General features: G+C 61.9%; 3 protein-coding genes across 5 annotated transcripts; 1 reads left to right on the forward strand and 2 right to left on the reverse strand.

Moving 5' to 3' along the window:
• Nucleotides 1-278: 278 nt before the first annotated feature.
• Nucleotides 279-5084, reverse strand: ZBTB48 (zinc finger and BTB domain containing 48). 2 transcript variants are annotated; one of them, XM_086764627.1, is made up of 11 exons: nt 4589-5084; nt 4264-4496; nt 3491-3602; nt 3046-3138; nt 2635-2721; nt 2095-2249; nt 1469-1605; nt 925-1089; nt 732-820; nt 496-630; nt 279-392 (listed from the first exon to the last, which is right to left on the reverse strand). In XM_086764627.1, exons 1-11 carry the CDS (start codon nt 5027-5029, stop codon nt 387-389), a joined length of 1653 nt encoding a protein of 550 aa, XP_086620753.1. In that variant the 5' UTR covers nt 5030-5084; the 3' UTR covers nt 279-386. The 2 variants fall into 2 exon arrangements, with proteins under 2 accessions (XP_086620753.1, XP_086620752.1); XM_086764626.1 differs by having other exon boundaries at nt 279-630.
• Nucleotides 5085-5186: 102 nt separating this feature from the next.
• TAS1R1 (taste 1 receptor member 1) lies at nt 5187-9929 on the reverse strand. The gene is made up of 6 exons (XM_086764630.1): nt 9677-9929; nt 9290-9596; nt 8172-8948; nt 7585-7797; nt 7065-7185; nt 5187-6128 (listed from the first exon to the last, which is right to left on the reverse strand). Exons 1-6 carry the CDS (start codon nt 9826-9828, stop codon nt 5200-5202), a joined length of 2499 nt encoding a protein of 832 aa, XP_086620756.1. The 5' UTR covers nt 9829-9929; the 3' UTR covers nt 5187-5199.
• NOL9 (nucleolar protein 9) lies at nt 9300-16702 on the forward strand. 2 transcript variants are annotated; one of them, XM_086764625.1, is made up of 12 exons: nt 9300-9326; nt 10194-10419; nt 10619-10746; nt 10906-11044; nt 11595-11691; nt 12429-12526; nt 13179-13340; nt 13516-13804; nt 14659-14770; nt 15118-15295; nt 15931-16064; nt 16368-16702. In XM_086764625.1, the coding sequence occupies exons 1-12, from the start codon at nt 9315-9317 to the stop codon at nt 16494-16496; spliced, it is 1704 nt and encodes a 567-aa protein (XP_086620751.1). In that variant the 5' UTR covers nt 9300-9314; the 3' UTR covers nt 16497-16702. The 2 variants fall into 2 exon arrangements, with proteins under 2 accessions (XP_086620751.1, XP_086620750.1); XM_086764624.1 differs by lacking the exon at nt 9300-9326 and adding an exon at nt 9917-10123.
• Nucleotides 16703-16704: the final 2 nt, after the last annotated feature.

Below are 16704 nucleotides of genomic sequence, written 5' to 3' on the forward strand. Positions count from 1 at the left end.
GAGAGTGCTGGAGGAACCGGGAGGCGAGCGCCAGCCATGCGCCAGCGAAGGTGAGCTCATTAAAAAGCAATTAATGGAATTACACAGAGTCAGGCACATCCCACCTCACACAGCCCACGTATGTTTGTTCGAGCAGCCGTTCTGAGTAGCTGCATCTTCCTTTCTGCATTTGAGACCTGATTATAACTTCACTGTAACTTCATTTCCCTGCGGCCTCGCAGGGAGCTCTGTGGGGAAAGGGCGGATGCACGACTCGGAAAGAACGCGCGTGGCAGAGCTGCAGCTCAAGGCTTTATTGTGTTCTGGGAGGAAGGGCGCGCGCAGGCAGCCGCGCTACGTGTCACAGTCTTCGGGAATCGCCGCTGTTATAATCAGCGATTGCTCGATTACCTCTGCCGAAGAGAAGTTCTCATTTGAGCAGAGTCTCTGCACGGGGATCTCCTCGGGCAGGGAGCCACGGGACAGCGACTCCACGATCACCTCGGCGGAGCCCACCTCCAGCTCTGGCGGCGGCTGCAGTGCCACCACCACGGCCTTCTCGTCCTCGATGATCAGGTTCCGCAGCTTCCGCTGCCGCGGGTTGTAGTTCTCCACCCGGTCGTGAATCTCCATGTGACGCCTCAGGTGAGCCTGCAAAAGGAAGAGGCAGGGCGAGGGCCCAGTGAGGGCCGGCTGCCCTGGCACAACGCGCTCCACGGCGGCCCAGGAGCCGGCAAAGGCCTCAGCCTCACCTGCCGCGTGAACTTGTAGCCGCACTCGGTGCACTCGAACTTCCTCACGCCCTTGTGCCGGCGGACGTGGACGCGCAGCTGCTCAACAGCTGGAAGGGAAGGCAGAGCCCATTGGCACCGGGCAGCAAACGCTGGCGGGGATGCCAGCCCACCACGGAAGGGGCCGCGCAAAGCTCAGCGCCCCGGCCGTTACCTTTGAAGGTTTTCCCGCAGATCTGGCAGAAGTGGGGCCGCCCCTCCTGGTGCCGGCTGGCGATGTGCCTCAGCAGGGGCCCCTTCTCCGTGAAGCGCTGATCGCAGAACTCGCAGCTGAAGGGGCGCTCGCCGGTGTGGGTCCGGTTGTGCTTGTCCAGGCTCGCTGCCGTCCCGGGGGGAAAAGAGGGGGAGAGCCCCGGGTCAGCGGTGCGGCGCACGCCCCCCGTCCCAGGGCTCGGGTACGCACCACGCCGCAGCAAAGACGCGCGTGCGCAGGGCGCTCGGTCTGCGCCAGGCTGGTTAGGAAGGCTTAGAAGCGGAACAAGCAGCAGCCTGCTGGTCCAAGCAAACCGTTACGGGGGAAAACTCATCCATTTCCTCCCCTTCTGTCAGCGGCAGCATTCGCAAACCAGACCGCGGCTTTGCTCCCCGGGGAAAGTGGCAGCAGAAGGCGGTTTCGCAGCACGGCCGCTTTCTGGGGGTCGCGGATACCGGAGCGTGGTGCTCGGCCCTCCCCACCCCCACCGCACGCCCGGGGGTACCTTGCGTCCTGAAGGTCTTCCCGCAGAGGTGGCACTGGAAGGGCTTCTCGCCGGTGTGCGTGCGCAGGTGCATGTTGAGGTTGGCTTTCTGCGTGAAGGCGTGGTGGCAGAACTCGCACACGTAGGGCCGCTCGTTCCTGCGGGCAGGCAAAACGCTGCTTCCGTCTGTGCCTCTGCCAGTTCCGCCCCTCAGGCTGGCTGCTGCTCCTCGCCCAGAGCTCTTCTAATGAAATCCCGCTTCAGCCCGTCTCAGACTGCGGTGTCTGGAGGCCCAGGAAGGCTATTCCCGAGCTGCAGCCTCCCGCCCCTTGAGCGTCACAACCAGCACAGGAAACGGAACGCCAAGGATGAGCGTGCCGAGCAGCTGCTGCCGCACGCTTGCCGCTTCAGGACCACGGATTAGCCGAGCTGCTGAGCTTTGGTCGTCGCCCGCGTTACTGCGGCCGCACGCTCAGAGGAAGCGCAGATTCCTGGCAGACGTTTTGATGCAGCACCTCTGGGAAGGGGGGTGCTTGCTGCCCTCCCACCAACTGCTCTCCCCGGCACCGCCCAGCCAGGCCCCTGGGGGCAGAAGCGCGGCCGGGAGCGACGGAGTGGCGCGGGGGAGGCCGCGGGCCACGCCATACCTGTGCTTGGCCTTGATGTGCATCTGCAGGCCGTTGCGACTTGAGGCCCTGTGCCCACACTCCTCGCAGACAAACAGCTTCTCTCCCCGGTGCTTGAAGGCTTCGTGCAGGCGCAGCTCTGTCCGAGACAGAAAGCACTTGGAGCAGGTCGAGCACTGCAAGGCCACAGGAGACCGCGGGGTTAGGCAGCTCGCCCGGGCGCGGTTGGCAGCACACGCCCACGACGGACCTGCCCGCCACCCCAGGCCCGTCCCTCCGCCCGCCGCTGCCGCTCTGGGGCCCTCCCCGCGGCAGCACCCCAGCTCCACGACACCTGTGAGATGAGACAGCCCGCAAAAGCGAAACGCTGGTTGGTACTTGGGTCTATCGGCCAAAACAATGCGGAGGGCTGCGCCTGGACCCACAAAACCAGTTTCCAGCAGCTCTGTCGCTCCCTGCCTCGCTAACAGAGCCAAAGGACCAGGGGTGCCGCTCGCCAGGCCAGGCCGGAGCGCAGAATTCCCTCCCGCAGGCCCAGCGCCACCCGCCTGCCCCCCTTACTGCGTGGGGCTTTGGCGCGCCGTGCAGCTTTATCATGTGGCTCTGCAGGTCCTTCTTCTGCATGAACTGCTGGGCGCAGGAGGAGCACTGCAAGGCAGGAGAGGAGGGTCAGCTGCCGGCCACCCCCCGAACAGCCATCTTGGAGCAAGGAGAGGACCGTCAGCGCGCCGGCACGAGGGGCAGGGGAGCAGAAAACAAATCCCTGGTAAAGCTGCAGGAAGCGCCTGCCCTCGGCGCCTCCCTGGAGCGCACTGCGGCTCCGAGACGGGGAACGACCCGCAGCGGGCTGCCGCAGACTGGGGAAGGGAGCCGGAGCACGCCGCTCCGCTGACGGGCTGGGCCAGGCTGCCCGCACCGGAAAGGCTCGCCCGCCCTTCCCTGGCGCCGGGGCGGGAGGCACGCGCTGCTGACCTTGTACGGCATCTCCCCCGTGTGCGACACCATGTGCAGCCGCAGTTCCATTCGCCTCTTGAACGCCTCCTGGCACACCGAACACGTGAAAACCTGCACGAGACAGGGGATGCGTCGGCTTCCGTGGGGCCCGCAGCCCGGAGCAGGGCTCGGCACTCGGACGCCGGGACCTGGTTCTCAGGTTTGACCCGCGCCCACGGCGATGGGGGTCTTTTGGGTACAAAGAGAATCCCGCGTGCTTGGAACAGACACAGCGAGAGCTGTCTGGTAAATCAAAGGCTGCGGCCGTCCTCATCGGCAGCGCGCTGGGGGGGCCCTGGCCGTTGCACACGCGCCGCGCCGAGGAGGGGTTTTTGTAGCCGAGCGAGACCTGGCCTGTGGCTGGAAAAAACCTCAAATTCCGCTCCCGCCCTCCAGACCACCGGCGGCAGCCCCCCGGGCGTACCTGCTCAGAGCGGTTCATGCAGTTTCTGGCTTCGTGTTCCAGGAGATTCTCTTTTCTGAAATAACACTTGCCGCACTTGGAACATTCAAAGGGCTTTTCTCCAGTGTGTTTCCTAGGGGGGATACAAACGGAGAGCACCCATCACTGCCGCTCCAGCAGCAGCGACGCACGAACGGGCCCGGCAACGACACTGGGAACTGGGAAGGGAGAGGGAGGACCAGGCAGCTTTTACAGCCTCAGCACCAACATTCAGTCGCCCGGAAGCGGCCTTTGGCGCCAGCTTGGCTGATCCCGTCGCAGCGTGGTGCAGCCACTGGTGCCGCCGTGCTCCGGGGAACCTCGGCTTCACAGGGCTGAGGTTTGCCCCTCGCCGCCGAGCCTGGAGCCAGCGCCCGCCCTGCAGGCGCCCGCTTCGCTCCCCTCTCCCACCCCGAAGCTTCTCACAGCGCCCAGCCAGGCCGGGGCGCTCCCCGCCGCGCGGGCGCCTTCCCCCCCGGCCCGTGCTGATTCTGAACCCCAAAGGCCGGGCTGCCACCGCCCGCCTGCAGCCAGCGCGTCCCCTGCAAGAGGCCCTCAACGCCGCCGCCTCTTCAAGCGGGGCTGCTCCAGCCCAGGAGAGTCGCTGCAGCTCTCGGAGGCGCGTAATCCCCCCCGGCTGAAAGCAGCCCCGCGCACGGGGGGCGCGGGGGGCAGACGGAGCCCCCCGTCTGTCCCGCGGCAGCGCGCCCACCCCTGCGCGTGGATGCAGAGGGAAGGAGATGCCGGAGCGTTACCTGTTGTGCACTTTCAGGTAATATTTGCTGAGGAAGGTTTTGTGACATGTGGGGCACTCGGCCGGCACCGCTGAACCTTTTCTGCCCCCCGCCGCCCCCGCGCCGCCGGGCGCCTTCCCCGGCGGGGGGCTCTTTCTGTTCCGCGGGGCCCTTTTCTCGGGGAGGGACTCGGCGTCGCTGTCCCCTCGCCCGCCGTCTCCCGCCGCCGCCTCCTCCGGGGCCGGGGGGGTGGCCTGCGAGGGAACAGGCGGCCGTCACCGCGCCTCCCCCGCCGGGCGGGCGGCCCGCTCCCCCGCCCCGCTCCCGTCCCGTGCCCCTCACGCACCGCCTGGCCGCCGGGCTGCGGGGGGGCCAAGGCCTCCGCCTCCCCGGGGCGGCCGTGGAGCGGGGGGGCGGCGGCGGCGCGGCGGGGCCGCTGGCGGGGGGCGGCGGGGCGGAAGGCGCGGCACAGCGCCACGGCGTCGGGCACGCCGAGCTGCTCGGCGGCGGCCAGGAGGCGGGCGCGGTTGTGGGCGGTGAGCGCCAGGCGGCCGGTGTAGAAGAAGTCGAGGAGCAGCTGGAAGGTGTCGGCGAGGCCGTCGGGCAGCGCCACCGGGCCGCCGGGGCCGCGCGCGCGGAAGAAGCGGGAGCAGCTGGCCAGCACCGGCCAGTGCGCGCGGAACTCCCGCCCGCCCACGCCCAGCGTGGCGTCGCAGAACTGCCCCGCGGCGCGCTGCCGGTTCAGCTCCCGCAGGACGCGCACGCTGTGCGCCGCCGCCGCCGCCATGCCCGCGCCGCTACCGGGCCCCGCGCGCCGCCGCCATCTCGGCAGCGCGCCGGAGGTGGCGTCAGGGCGCGCCGGATGTGACGGCAGAGGGGCCCGCCGCGGGCGGCGGGGAGCGGGCGGGCTGCGCGGGCGTGGCGGCGGGGGCGGCGGCGGCGGCCCGGCCCCGGGGCTCAGGCGGCGGCCAGGCGCCGCGTGTAGCGCTGGATCGCCATCTGGAAGTGCTCGGGCGTGTTGAGGCGCGGCCGCAGCAGGATGACGAAGGCCTTCGGCAGGAAGTAGCCGCCCAGCAGGGCGCCCAGCGTGCAGAGGCCGCCGAGCACCCGCGCCGCCGCCTCCCCCCGGCCGCGGAACGCGCCCTGCGCGCAGAGCACGGCGGCGGAGCAGCCCAGGTGCAGCAGCAGGCAGCCGGTCAGGCACTTGGCCTCGTTGTAGCCGGCGGGCAGGTCCTTGCCCGCGTAGCTGAGCGCGAAGCAGCCGGCGCTGAGCAGGAGGGTGTGGGCGACGGCGGCCCTGCTCGCCGCGGAGCCGGGGCCGCAGGCCAGCACCACCCGCTCGGCCGACGCGCCGTAGTCCCTGCGCGGCACCGAGGGGCTGGCGGCCTCCGCGGCCAGGCACAGCAGCGCCTGGGCCGCCGTGCTGGCGGCGACGAAGAGCACGGGCCCCCGGCACCGCAGCCAGGCCTCGTAGAGGGCCGGCCAGCGCGCGTTCAGCTTGAAGATGCAGATGATCTGGAAGGAGCGCGTCGCCACGCACGAGAGGAAGACGGTGAAGCTGATGGTGAAGAGGGGGAGCCGCAGCAGGCAGGTGTGCCGGGTGGGCTCCCCGAAGTAGCAGAAAAGGCTGCTGCAGGTGCAGGCCAGAGAGCCCAGCATGAGGAAGCACATCGTCCCGCCCGCAGACTTGACCACCGGCGTGGAGGCGTGCAGGGCAAAGAGGACGGCCAGCCCTGCCATGAGCAGCATGAGGAGGACGGTGGGGATCAGCAGCGCCCAGGAGAGCGGCTCGGACCAGGACAGAAACTCCACGGTGCGGCTGAAGCAAGTTTCGCTCCTCGCCGGGGCCCACTCGTCCACCCCGCAGGGCTGGCAGCCGTAGAGGTCTGTGGAGGACACGAGGCCGGGCGGTGACAGAGGCACCTTGTGCACCACGGACCCCGGTAAGAGATCTGCCGCGGTGGAGCACCCCGCCCTCACAGCCCCCCGGGCTCGCTGCAAGAGCTGCCCGCTCCTCACACCCCGCTCCTTCCCCTCGGGCGCTTCCAAGTCTCAGGGAGCAGAGAGGGGCTCTTTTCCCAAAAGTCCGCTGCTTGAGATGAGAGGCGCGAGGCCCACAGGGGCACAGCTGCTTGAGCTGAGGCTCAGGGGTGCGTGGGCTATGAGTGGGAAGGGGCTTGCACATCCAGCAGTAACCTGCGAAGGGAAAGGTCTGCAGCAGCCCCGCTCCTGTGGGCTGGGGTATGGATCAGTATATTTGGGGGCTCCCTGCTCCCGCTGTTACCCAGAGCTGCCCCTTTCCGCCCCCGTCAGCCTAGGTGTGGGCCGAGGCTGCCAAGGGAGCAGCTGCCAGGAAGGGGTTTGTTGTTGTGGCTAGCGACTCCTGGCTGCCCTTGCCACAGGCAGGGGACATTTCCATATGCCAGGAGCCCCGGGTGCCATCTGCGGCACAAACCACCAGGTCGAATTTCCCTGCCGGAGGATGCGGTGCAGGAAACAGCTGTCAGGCCGGACACCCCTTGTCCCCTGGCTTCCGGAAAAGGGGCTCTGCGGGCGCCGGCTCCGCTGGCTGTTTGACCGGCGGGCAGCGCTCCCCGGAAAGCGCGGGGCACGGGCTTTGCAAAACCCAAATGTGAGGCAGACTGACCGTGGCCAGGTCAGCTCAGAGGCGTTTACTGACCGCAGGGAGGGAGAGAGAGCGGGAGGGCAGAGGCTGGGGAGCAGCGAGACGGAAGCAAGGAGCTGATGGGACGAGGAGGCAGGGCGCAGGCAGGGGAGCTCAGTGGGAAGGAGGAGGGGGCGGCCCCCGGGGGCGTACTGACCCGATCTGTTCAGGAAGGTTCCTGCCGGGCAGCCCACGCAACTGAAGCAGCATCGGTGGCGGCTCCGCTGCAGCCGCTTCTCCCCGGGCTGACAGGCCTTGGAGCAGAGCGAGGCGGGAGCCTGTTTGGAGCGCGGTGAGGGTCAGGGGGGCGAGCGGGGTGGCAGCAGGACCCCTCGCTGAGCGCAGGCCCGGGCCTGGCAGCGTTCGGGCAGCTCGCTGCCGGCTTTCGGGACAGACGGGGCGGGAGCTGAGAGCTCACCGCGTTGTGGTTCTTACAGAGGCGGTGAAAAAATGAGACCTGTTACAGGTAGGACCCAGGAGCCTTTTCGATTCATGTGCCCTGCATGTTTTTGGTAAGCATGAAAGCCGGTACTCAGAACACAGATCACCCCCTCCATACCGCCTCCGTCTGCTCCCATTTTCGTCCTGCTGTGGGTACATACCCCAGGACCGGCAGTGCTGGGGATGTAGCTGCCCCTGCAGTGAGCAGTACGTAAGATCTGGATGCAGAACGGTACCTGGCGATCTTTTGTGTGCCACAGCATTTTGCCCCGGTCAATGCTCAGCTTGTTGGGGTTCACGCTGAAAGTTCCTATCACATCGAAGGTCCAGCTCGGGCCGCTCCAGTTCCACATGACGATGTCGTAGCCTTTATGAATGTCCCCGTTGGTGTCAAAAGAGATGCGGCTCTTGTACAGGGTGAAGTTTACTCGCCTGATTTTTTGTAGGAGCTGTAAAACAGAAGAGTAAGAGAAGAGCCCCTCTTGATGACGAGGCTCCCGCTGGGGAGTGCCTTGTCTTGGGAGGGAGACGTGCTAGAGGGGCCCTTCTCTGCTCTGGCTCCTCTTTCCAGCCCCCAGCAGCCAGCGTATGCCCAGCTGCAGAAAGGCCCTTCCAGGTTTCTGCGAGGGGCTGGCAGCAGAGGAACAGAGCGATCCAGGGCGGGAGTCTGGGTCTGGGTTCAGGCTGCTCTGATTGCGATGGGCGGCTGAAGCCCAGGAGGCTCCTCAGCTGGGACACGAGCCTTCCAGAGGGACACAAAACCCCTGGGGACAAGGTTCCCTTCCCTGCGAGGAACGATCATCCATCCTCGTGTTGCTCTTACCTGCCAGGGATAGACGGTGCCTTTGCTGCAGGCCCCCGAGGCACAGCCCAGCAGGTCGTGGAGGCCGTGGGCCACCGCGTACACGGCTGAGTACACGCTGAAGGAGGCCCGAGCATTGTACGCGTTTGGGGGAGCGGCGAGCAAGGCGCAGCCGGTGCAGCGCTGGGTGCAGTCCAGTTGGGCGCTCCCTCCGATTCCCCCGCCTGCCTCCGTGCTGCCGGCACATTTAGCCGCGGCGTTTTCCTCTGCCGCCTTCCAAGATTCAAAGCGTTTCAGCATCGTGGGCTCTGTCTTCTCAAGCGACATCCCAATCACCGAGCCGATACTCTGGATGCCAGGCACCTGCCAGATCGTTTGAGCTAATGACCAGTCTTCGGAACCGACCCACACCATGCCCGTGACGTTCCTCTGGACCGCCACCTCAAAGAGAAGGCGGGCGCTTTGCCTGCTGGAGAAGACGACGGTGACGTTGACCCTGCTGTCCGTGAGGATTCTGACCAGGTTGTGGAGCTCCGGGCTGCTGGCGTCCTTGTTGGCGGGGATGATGCCTCGGTAGGCAACGCACACGTCGCTCGCGGTCAGCAGCTTGTAGAGGGTGTCCAGGCCGTGCCTGCCGTAGGCGTTGTCGCTGCCCAGCAGTGCGACCCAGGTCCACCTGAACTGCTGCAGCAGCAGGAAGATGGCCTTCACTTGCTGCCTGTCGCTGGGAATGGTGCGCAGGAACGAGGGGTAGACCCACTTCCGGCTCAGCGTCTCCAGGGAGGCTTCGTAGCTAATCTGCAAAGGGAGCCAGGAGAAAGGGGGTTGCGCTTCCCGAGGCAGCGGCACCCTAGGAGCTAACGGCACAGGCAGCCCGTCTCCTGAAGAGACTTGGGGCTGGGCAGGCGGCAGACCCGGAGCTAAATGTGCTGCCGCGAGAGAAACCTTTGAACGACAGCGAGCCAGCCGCGATTCCTGCCTGCCAGCTGACAGCGCCTGGGAAGAGACCCCAGCCAGCGTACGCGCAGAGGGGCTGCGTTTCCAGCTCAGCCTGGCTCCTCAGCTCCAAGCCCGTCCTCCCTCAAACCATCACTCCCTCAGGCTGACTTTTCTTCATCTGCTGGGGGAGCCGCGCTTACCTCCGGTACAAGGAAGATACCGAGGATGGCCGCTGTGGTAAGGGTCAGCTGCGTGCTGTCGGGCCCGATGACAGCCACTGCCTGCGGCTCGTAGCGGTGGAAGGAGGGGAGCATCGTGACGTCCTGCCCGCCTTTCTGGGTGAGGGCGCGCAGCGTGGCGTGGAGGTTGGTGGGCTCCGAGCAGGTGTCGTGGATGTCGTACCCCAGGGTGACGTTGGGCAGGAGCGCGCTGGAGTTGTTTATCTCCTCCACGGCGAAGCGCATGGCTTGCGACAGGCAGTAGCCGTGGTTCTTGAAGGCAGCGGCACTGCGCGAACACAGGAGCGGTTTTCAGGGAGGAAAAACCCGCGAGTTTGCGGGGGGGAAAGCGGGGCGAGGGGGACTCACTCGTCGCAGCCGTCCACCAGCGGGCGGGCGGCGGCCCGCGGCGCCGAGCTGTGCAGGGAGAAGAAGCCGGCCAGGCGGTAATCGCCGCGGCTGCGGAAGGAGGTGGAGGCGGCGGCGGCCGCGCAGAGGCAGAGCAGGGCGGGCAGCGGCATGGCGGGGCGGTGCCGGCCGGCGGGCGGCGCCTCTTAACGCGGCGGGCGGCGCTCGGCCGAGGGGCGGCCCCGGGGGCGGAGGCGGAGGGAGGCTGAGGCGGCCATGCCCGCGCGGCGCGGCCCCTCGGCCCGCCGCCCCCGCCGGGCCCCGTCCCGGGGGAGCCGGGCGGAGGCGGCCTGGAGGGAGTTCGCCGCCTCCTTCGCCCGCGCCGGCATGGTGCCGCCGGCAGAGCCGGGGCTGGCGGCCGTGGAGGCGGCGGAGGGCGCCGCCGTGCTCGTCCTGGCGCCGCGGCAGGTGGGCACCGACCGGCCCCGCTGCCCCCCGCGCCGCCTCCGCCGCCTCACCGCGCTCTCCCCCGCCGCAGGCGCTGACCTTCACCGGCAAGTGCCGCCTGCGCTGCCTCTACGGCGCCGTCCGCGTCCTGGGCTTCGCCGTGGCCTCGCACCAGCCGGCGCTGCCGGTCTTCTCGCCGGCCACGCACTGCGCGCTCAGCCTGGAGGCGCTGCCCGCCGCCCGCCCGCCCGCCGCCGACCTCCGCCAGCTCCGCGCCGCCGCCCGCGCCGCCATGCGGGCGCACAGCGTCCGCCGCCGTGAGTGCCGGCCGGGAACGGGGGGTGGGAAGGGCTGCGCTCCGCCATTTCGCGTGCGGTGCGGGGAGGCAGCCATTTCGCGTGCGGTGCGGGGCGCCCGCCATCTTGTGTGCGGCGGCGCGGTGCGGGGCGCCCGCCATCTTGTGTGCGGCGGCGCCACCGCCCCCCGGCTCGGGCTGAGGGCCGTCCCCCCCGGCAGAGGCGCGGGTGAAGGTGATGGCGCGGTTCTCGCCCGACTGCGCCCTGGTGCTGCTGGAGCACCTGGACACGCCGGTGACGCGGTTCCTGCTCAGCCACCCGCCGCTGTCGCGCCTCTTCGAGCCCCAGGTGAGACCCACAGGGCGTCGTGGGCGCCGCGCGTCCCCCAAAACGGGCCCGGTGCGGAGCGACAGGCGGCCGCCCCCCTTGGCGTGCCTGTCGGCGTCCGGCTGCGCCACTCCCGGGCCTGACGCGCGCCTCTCTGAGCATTTTTCCGCTCTTCCCCAGAAAAAGGAAGAAGCCAGCTTCACACCGGAAGACGCCGTTCTGGCGTCTGTTGGCATGGTGAAGTGTAGCCCCGACCGCGGGCTGCTGGTGTCGGAGAGCATGCTTGTGGCCCTGGAGGAGCTGATCCAAGCGTGCTGCGGTGAGCGGCGTGCGCCTGGCGGGGTCGGAGGCTTTAGTAGCCTGAAGAAAGGAAAGTCATGAGGCACTGCACGTTAGGGAGAGCGAGCCCTGCGACAGGCGCTGGTTGAACATCGTGTTTTACCCCTAAATAGTGAGGGTCTTGAGCTTGTGCATGACCTCAAGCGGGTTTGTGCCTCTGCTGCCAGACAGGCAGCTTGCTGCTGTGAAGACACTTCCTAGTCTGACGTCAAAACTCATTCTGCTCTCTTTTGTAGCGAGTAGAGAAAATACTCCCTTACTTGTCCAGCAGTATTTAAAATGCTCTGAGCGGTTGGAGTTTGTACATGTTAGTGCTAGGGCTTGCTTCTCACTTCAGGAGCCTTTTCCCTTTACATTGGTACCTATCCTTAATGGAATTTTTTCACTTTACTTAAAATATGTCCTAGTCAGACCACAGAGTCTGTCGGTTTTTTCAGGGCTTTTTTTTTTTTTTTACTCCAATGTATGTAAACAAGGCACATCCAAAAACTGACAGCCTGGTCTATTTCAGAGTTTGTTTGTTTTTCCAGCGGAAGATGAAGCTGTCCCGGTGGTTCTGGTGTGTGGCCCGAAAAACACTGGGAAATCGACATTTAACAGATACCTGATTAATCTGTTACTGAATCGGTGAGTCTTTTCGTGTCCTACAAGTTTTTAAGTACTGCATGGGATTTAGGAGAAGGAAAAAACCTGTCTGCCAAGATTCTCAGAATAGCGTTACTGTTGAAGATGGAAGATGGCTCATCTTTTAAAAACAAACAAGCATGCAGAAAAACAGACCTTCTTGTCTTGGGTTGCTTTCAGAAAAGTGACTGCTGAAAAATTGCTATTGAACTGCTAAATCACTGTCTTGGAGTATGTGAACTGATTGGGCACCGAGCAGTTAGGGTTCAGTAAGGAACTGGGAATTACAAGACTTAAAAACACAAAGTAAGTTATAATTTGTTAGGGTCTTTGAGGATTCTTGGCAAAGCAGGATGTAGTCTATTCTCCTGATAACTGCCTGCTTAAAATAAGGATTCTAAGGTTTTTAAGTCTCAAATGGCTGGTCTCGGGGTGCCCGGTTAACGTGGGGCAGGCGGTGCACTGATACGTACCACCTCTGATTATCATTCTGGCTGCTTCTCTTAAGCTGGATGGGTGCGGAGTTACTGCAGTACAGTATTGAACCGTAGGGAGCCTTGTGCGTTCCCGCTTAACACTGCCTCGTTCGGGAAGGAGAGAGACAAGGGGTGGTTTGATTGTGTTCGAAAATTTAATTTGGGCGACCTGGAACAAAATCAGATTGTGCTTCTGATGCGTTCCAGGTCGTGTCCTGTTTCTTTTTTTAGCGGACGCTAATAAACGAGCTTCTTTCACTGCAGCCTTCCACTGGTTGAGTATATGGAATGCGACATAGGTCAGACCGAATTTACACCGCCTGGATGCGTGTCCTTAAGTGACATAACAGAGCCAATTCTCGGTACGTGTTTTGCCATTTTCTGCAGTTGCCAGAAACCTGTTTCGTTTTCAGAAGGCTCTTTCTGAGCAGAGGCTGTGCTTTAGGGGAAGTTGCCACGTCTGTCAAAGGTGCATATAGGAAATAAAGGCCATAGAAGTTTTCTTGCTAGGGGCGTCTAAGCTCTGTGTGAAAATCTCGCTAAGTAACATGGGGCTGCTCTCTGTACTTGTTTTTTTCTGTTTTAAAGAGAGAAGATAGTTGTTTTTAAGGTGGTGGAACAGGCCGTGGCATGTCAAAGTGGATTTTCAGCCTTTCGGATTTGAAGAGTGTCTATGGGAAAGTCTTTCCCTGTTTTTCGTATCTGTAGGTGAAACTAGCTTGAGAAATGCAAAGTGGATCCACATAGGTTGTTGTTTTAAAGTGCACAAGTGTGTAGCCAGTGATTTAAAATAAACAAGAAAAACACCTGAAACCCCAAACAAACAAAACTCCTGGTGTGGAGCCTTGCCAGTGACAGACGGGGTTCTCCACAGGGGCAGGCTGTGCAGGAAGGACCGTTAGCGTGCGAAAAGAGGGCATATTTCGGGAGGGATTGCATGTAGGCCCTACAGGGATGGGACAGCTTTGATGTGACTTACTGAAACCACTGGGGATTTGCCGCTTGTGTTTTCAGGTCCGCCCTTCACGCATCAGCAGACGCCACGCAAGATGGTGTATTATGGCCAGACTAGCTGCGAGCAGGACACCGAAAGATACCTCGATGTCGTGAAGTACGTGTTTAGCTCCTACAAGAAGGAAGTGCCTTTAGTCATCAACACCATGGGCTGGGTGAAAGGTAAATAGGATAAATCTGTTCTCGGGGGGCGCCGCGGAAGGAGCGTAGTAATCGTAGCAGTGCACCGCCACGCTCTGTAAAATGCCGCTTAAGCCCCTTCAGCTAGCACTGGTCTTCTAGCAGTGTTCCGACCTGTTCATTAGTGCAGCAATCGTGTCTTCTCTGCTCCCTGAAGGCGAGGGGTTGCTGCTGCTGATTGATATCATCCGGCTGTTGTCGCCCAGCCACGTTGTGCAGATGGACGTGTACGACTGGAAGGCCATGGCGCCGCTCACCCCAGAGTACGTTCATCACACTCCTGGCCTGTACACCAAGGGCAAGCGGCAGGGCAGGTGCAAGCACGTGGGCACGAGCGGAGCGGAGAACTGGAAGCCCTCTGAAGGGGAGGGAGATGCCTCTGCCCCCGAGTATAAGCTGCTGTACGTCCACCCAGAATTCCCGCGAGCAGGGGTTGCCGGTGAAGCGTAAGTAGAAAGTTCAGTGCTGCGCAGTGGTTCGTGGGCTTAAGTCATGCCTAGTCCTGACGGTAAAGGCTCTTGCTGTGCTTTGGCCTCGAGAGCTCTGTTAAGTCAGTCAGAGCTTGCTGGTTTACCTATTAGGGGGTTGTGTGTGGGCGTCGTTGGTTTGGGTTTTCCGAGTATTCTGTTTGGGGGGAGGTTTGTGTAGGGTTGGTTTGGGGATGGGGGATTGTTCCTATTCTACTCCCAGTGACTACTGTCAGTTACTTTTACACTGGGCATGACTTCAACTTAGAATCTGTGAATATTATGTCTCTTTTTTAATTGGGAGGTTCCTTACCCGTTTCTTACAGACCTAGACGATGGTCACGTTATTTCTTAATTTCTCTAATGCTTTGATCATCTCCAGACATTTATTTTCCTGGACCTTGGGTCTTTGTTGCCAGTTTCAAGTGCTCTTTTTGACCCAGCCTTCACCAGTGAATTATCTAGGAAAACAAATTTATTGCTCTATCTCACAACAACTGCCTGACTGAAAGATGTGTGGCCATCAGGGTTGGAGAAGGGAGCCATTATCTAATAACAGGCTTTGTTTAAAAAAAAAACCAAAACAAAACCAACCAGCCACCACCTGTGTCAGTGCCTCTTTAAAGTAGAAGCAGTGCCCTAACTCCTGCGATCCCTTAGAGGTAATAAAAACATAGCTCTGAGTTTTCCTCAGTGGGAGAAGCTTTAAAAACTAACCTTGTGTGAAACAGCGTTTAACGCTGCGTGGCGTACTCGGGGCTGTCGGGGGTATCTGGTTTGACTCGCCACCGGGACGCGCTGCCTTTCCATGACGTGGTGCGGTTGTTTTCCAGGCGAGTTCACAGCGGTATCCTGCGTGACATGTCCATACTGGGGTACCTGGGTCAGCTGCAGTCCCCGGACGTAGGAGCGGTGCTCCCGCTGCACAGTCTTGTGCCGTACCAGGTAAATGGGTGGGGTTGGAATATTTGGAGGGGGTGCAGAGAGCCCGTCTTGTGGTGCCTGACAGTTCTGCTTGTAGCGCAAATGTGGTTTGGAAGAGTCTGCGCAAGGAGAATGACTCCTTCAGCGTATCTGGAAGCGAGGTTTCCGCTGAAGTGTCAGCGCGACGCACGTTTTCTGTGTTCAGTTAGTGCTGAGGGTGGTGTGTGTGCCACCGAGGTAGTGGCGGCTGGGTGGGTCTGCGGGCGTGGGCTGGGAGCTTTCGGGTGTGTGCCTGGTCTTCTTCTCTCTGACCTCCAACTGAACTGGTGCCGAGCTGATGACACAGGTTTTTCCTTTCTCCCCCTCAGGTACCTTTCAGTGCTGTAGCACTCAGGGTTATTCACACGGATGTTGCTCCCACAAACATCATGTATGCCGTGAACGCCAGCTGGGTCGGGCTCTGCAGGATACCGGATGAGATCAGATGCCAGACCGACGGGCCGGTCTTGCTGACGCAGACACCAGTCTGCGACTGCCTCGGCTTTGGTGAGCCGGCCCGGGAAGCCTGGAGCTGCGCTCTCGCCTGCCGCGTTGTGAGGCTGCAGAGTGACAGAATTCCCTGCTCTTTCAAAAACAACTGAAAAATGGGATGAGGTGGAAGAATGATCATGTATTCTGTTCCTAGTACAAGCTGTGCTTCGAGTATTTTTCGTTGGTTTGTGGTAACAGCCTTGGGGAATGTCACTGAGCGGTGCCTTTTGTGGCTCCTCTCTTTCATAGCTTGACAGTTTCCTTGCTTTCTGGATCCACGTTCTCAAAAGCAGATTCCACATGGCTTACGCAGAACTCCTTGAGTTGTCTTGTTAGTTTCCTTCCACAATTTGATTTAACGTTACAGTTCTGACTTGGAGTTTGGCCCTGAGCTCCTCGAGTTTCTGTAGGAGCGTACCAATCCACAAGGATAGGCGGTTTGGGAGGTCAGCTGTCCGTTTGTGCGCTGGGATACTGGAAAAGCGGGATACAGCAATGTGGGTTTTCCTCAGGATGTGTCTCAAACCCTTCTCTTGGCTCCAGAGGAGCCATTTATTCACAGAGCTTTGTCTGCGTCTGACTGTACAGTCCAGAATGATTGAGTGGAGTTAGGACTGAGCTTTGCATGGGTTTTTTTGGTTTTTTTTCAGGAATTGTCCGAGGGGTTGAGATGGAGAAGAAGCTTTACCACATTCTGACGCCGGTGCCTCCGGAAAACCTGAGAGCAGTGAATTGTCTGCTCCTTGGAAATATTGCTATCCCGAACTGCATCCTTGTGGGCCAGGTAGGAGCTGCATGGGAAGGGCGTGGGAGCTGGCTGAGCTCAGGCTGGCTGGCGGGCTTTCCCTTCTTTCCGAGGCGAATGCCTGTCTGGAGGTGTCTGGGCATTAGCAGATGGTTATCTCCCTGGGAAATTGTCCCTAATGCATAGAAAGAAGGGAGAGGAGAACATTCCTCTCGTGTTTCGGATACCAGAGCAGGGTTTGCTCGGTGGTAGCTTGCTCCTTTCCACCAGTCAGCTCTGTCAGTCTGCAGAGGAAAGTGCTTCCCCTGAAGTTGTTTCTGCTTGTGTTTTTCCTCTGTCCAGCAAGGAGTTGAGGGAGAGATCCCCTACGTCACATCTGATTATAACTACAGCATCTTGGGGGCTGGGAAGCTGAAGAAGAAGAAGCATTTCAAGCGGAGGGAGTACGCGTTCGAGTGCGATTACGCCTAAAGCCTTGGGGACCTCGGACCGCGGGGTTGGTTCTGTGGTGGTGGTGTCTGGGGAGAGCCGGCGCAGCCGCGGCAGCCCTGGGTGCTACGGCGCTGAGACCCTGGACAGGTGTCTGGTGTAGATACTGCAGCATGGCCGTTTTTGATAATGTTTTATATTTTTTGGTTTGTATCTCGGTGTTTTATAATAAATCTATATTAAAAGCATT

Source organism: Chlamydotis macqueenii, chromosome 21 (assembly GCF_036417535.1).
Source record: "Chlamydotis macqueenii isolate bChlMac1 chromosome 21, bChlMac1.mat, whole genome shotgun sequence".
NCBI lineage: Eukaryota > Metazoa > Chordata > Aves > Otidiformes > Otididae > Chlamydotis > Chlamydotis macqueenii.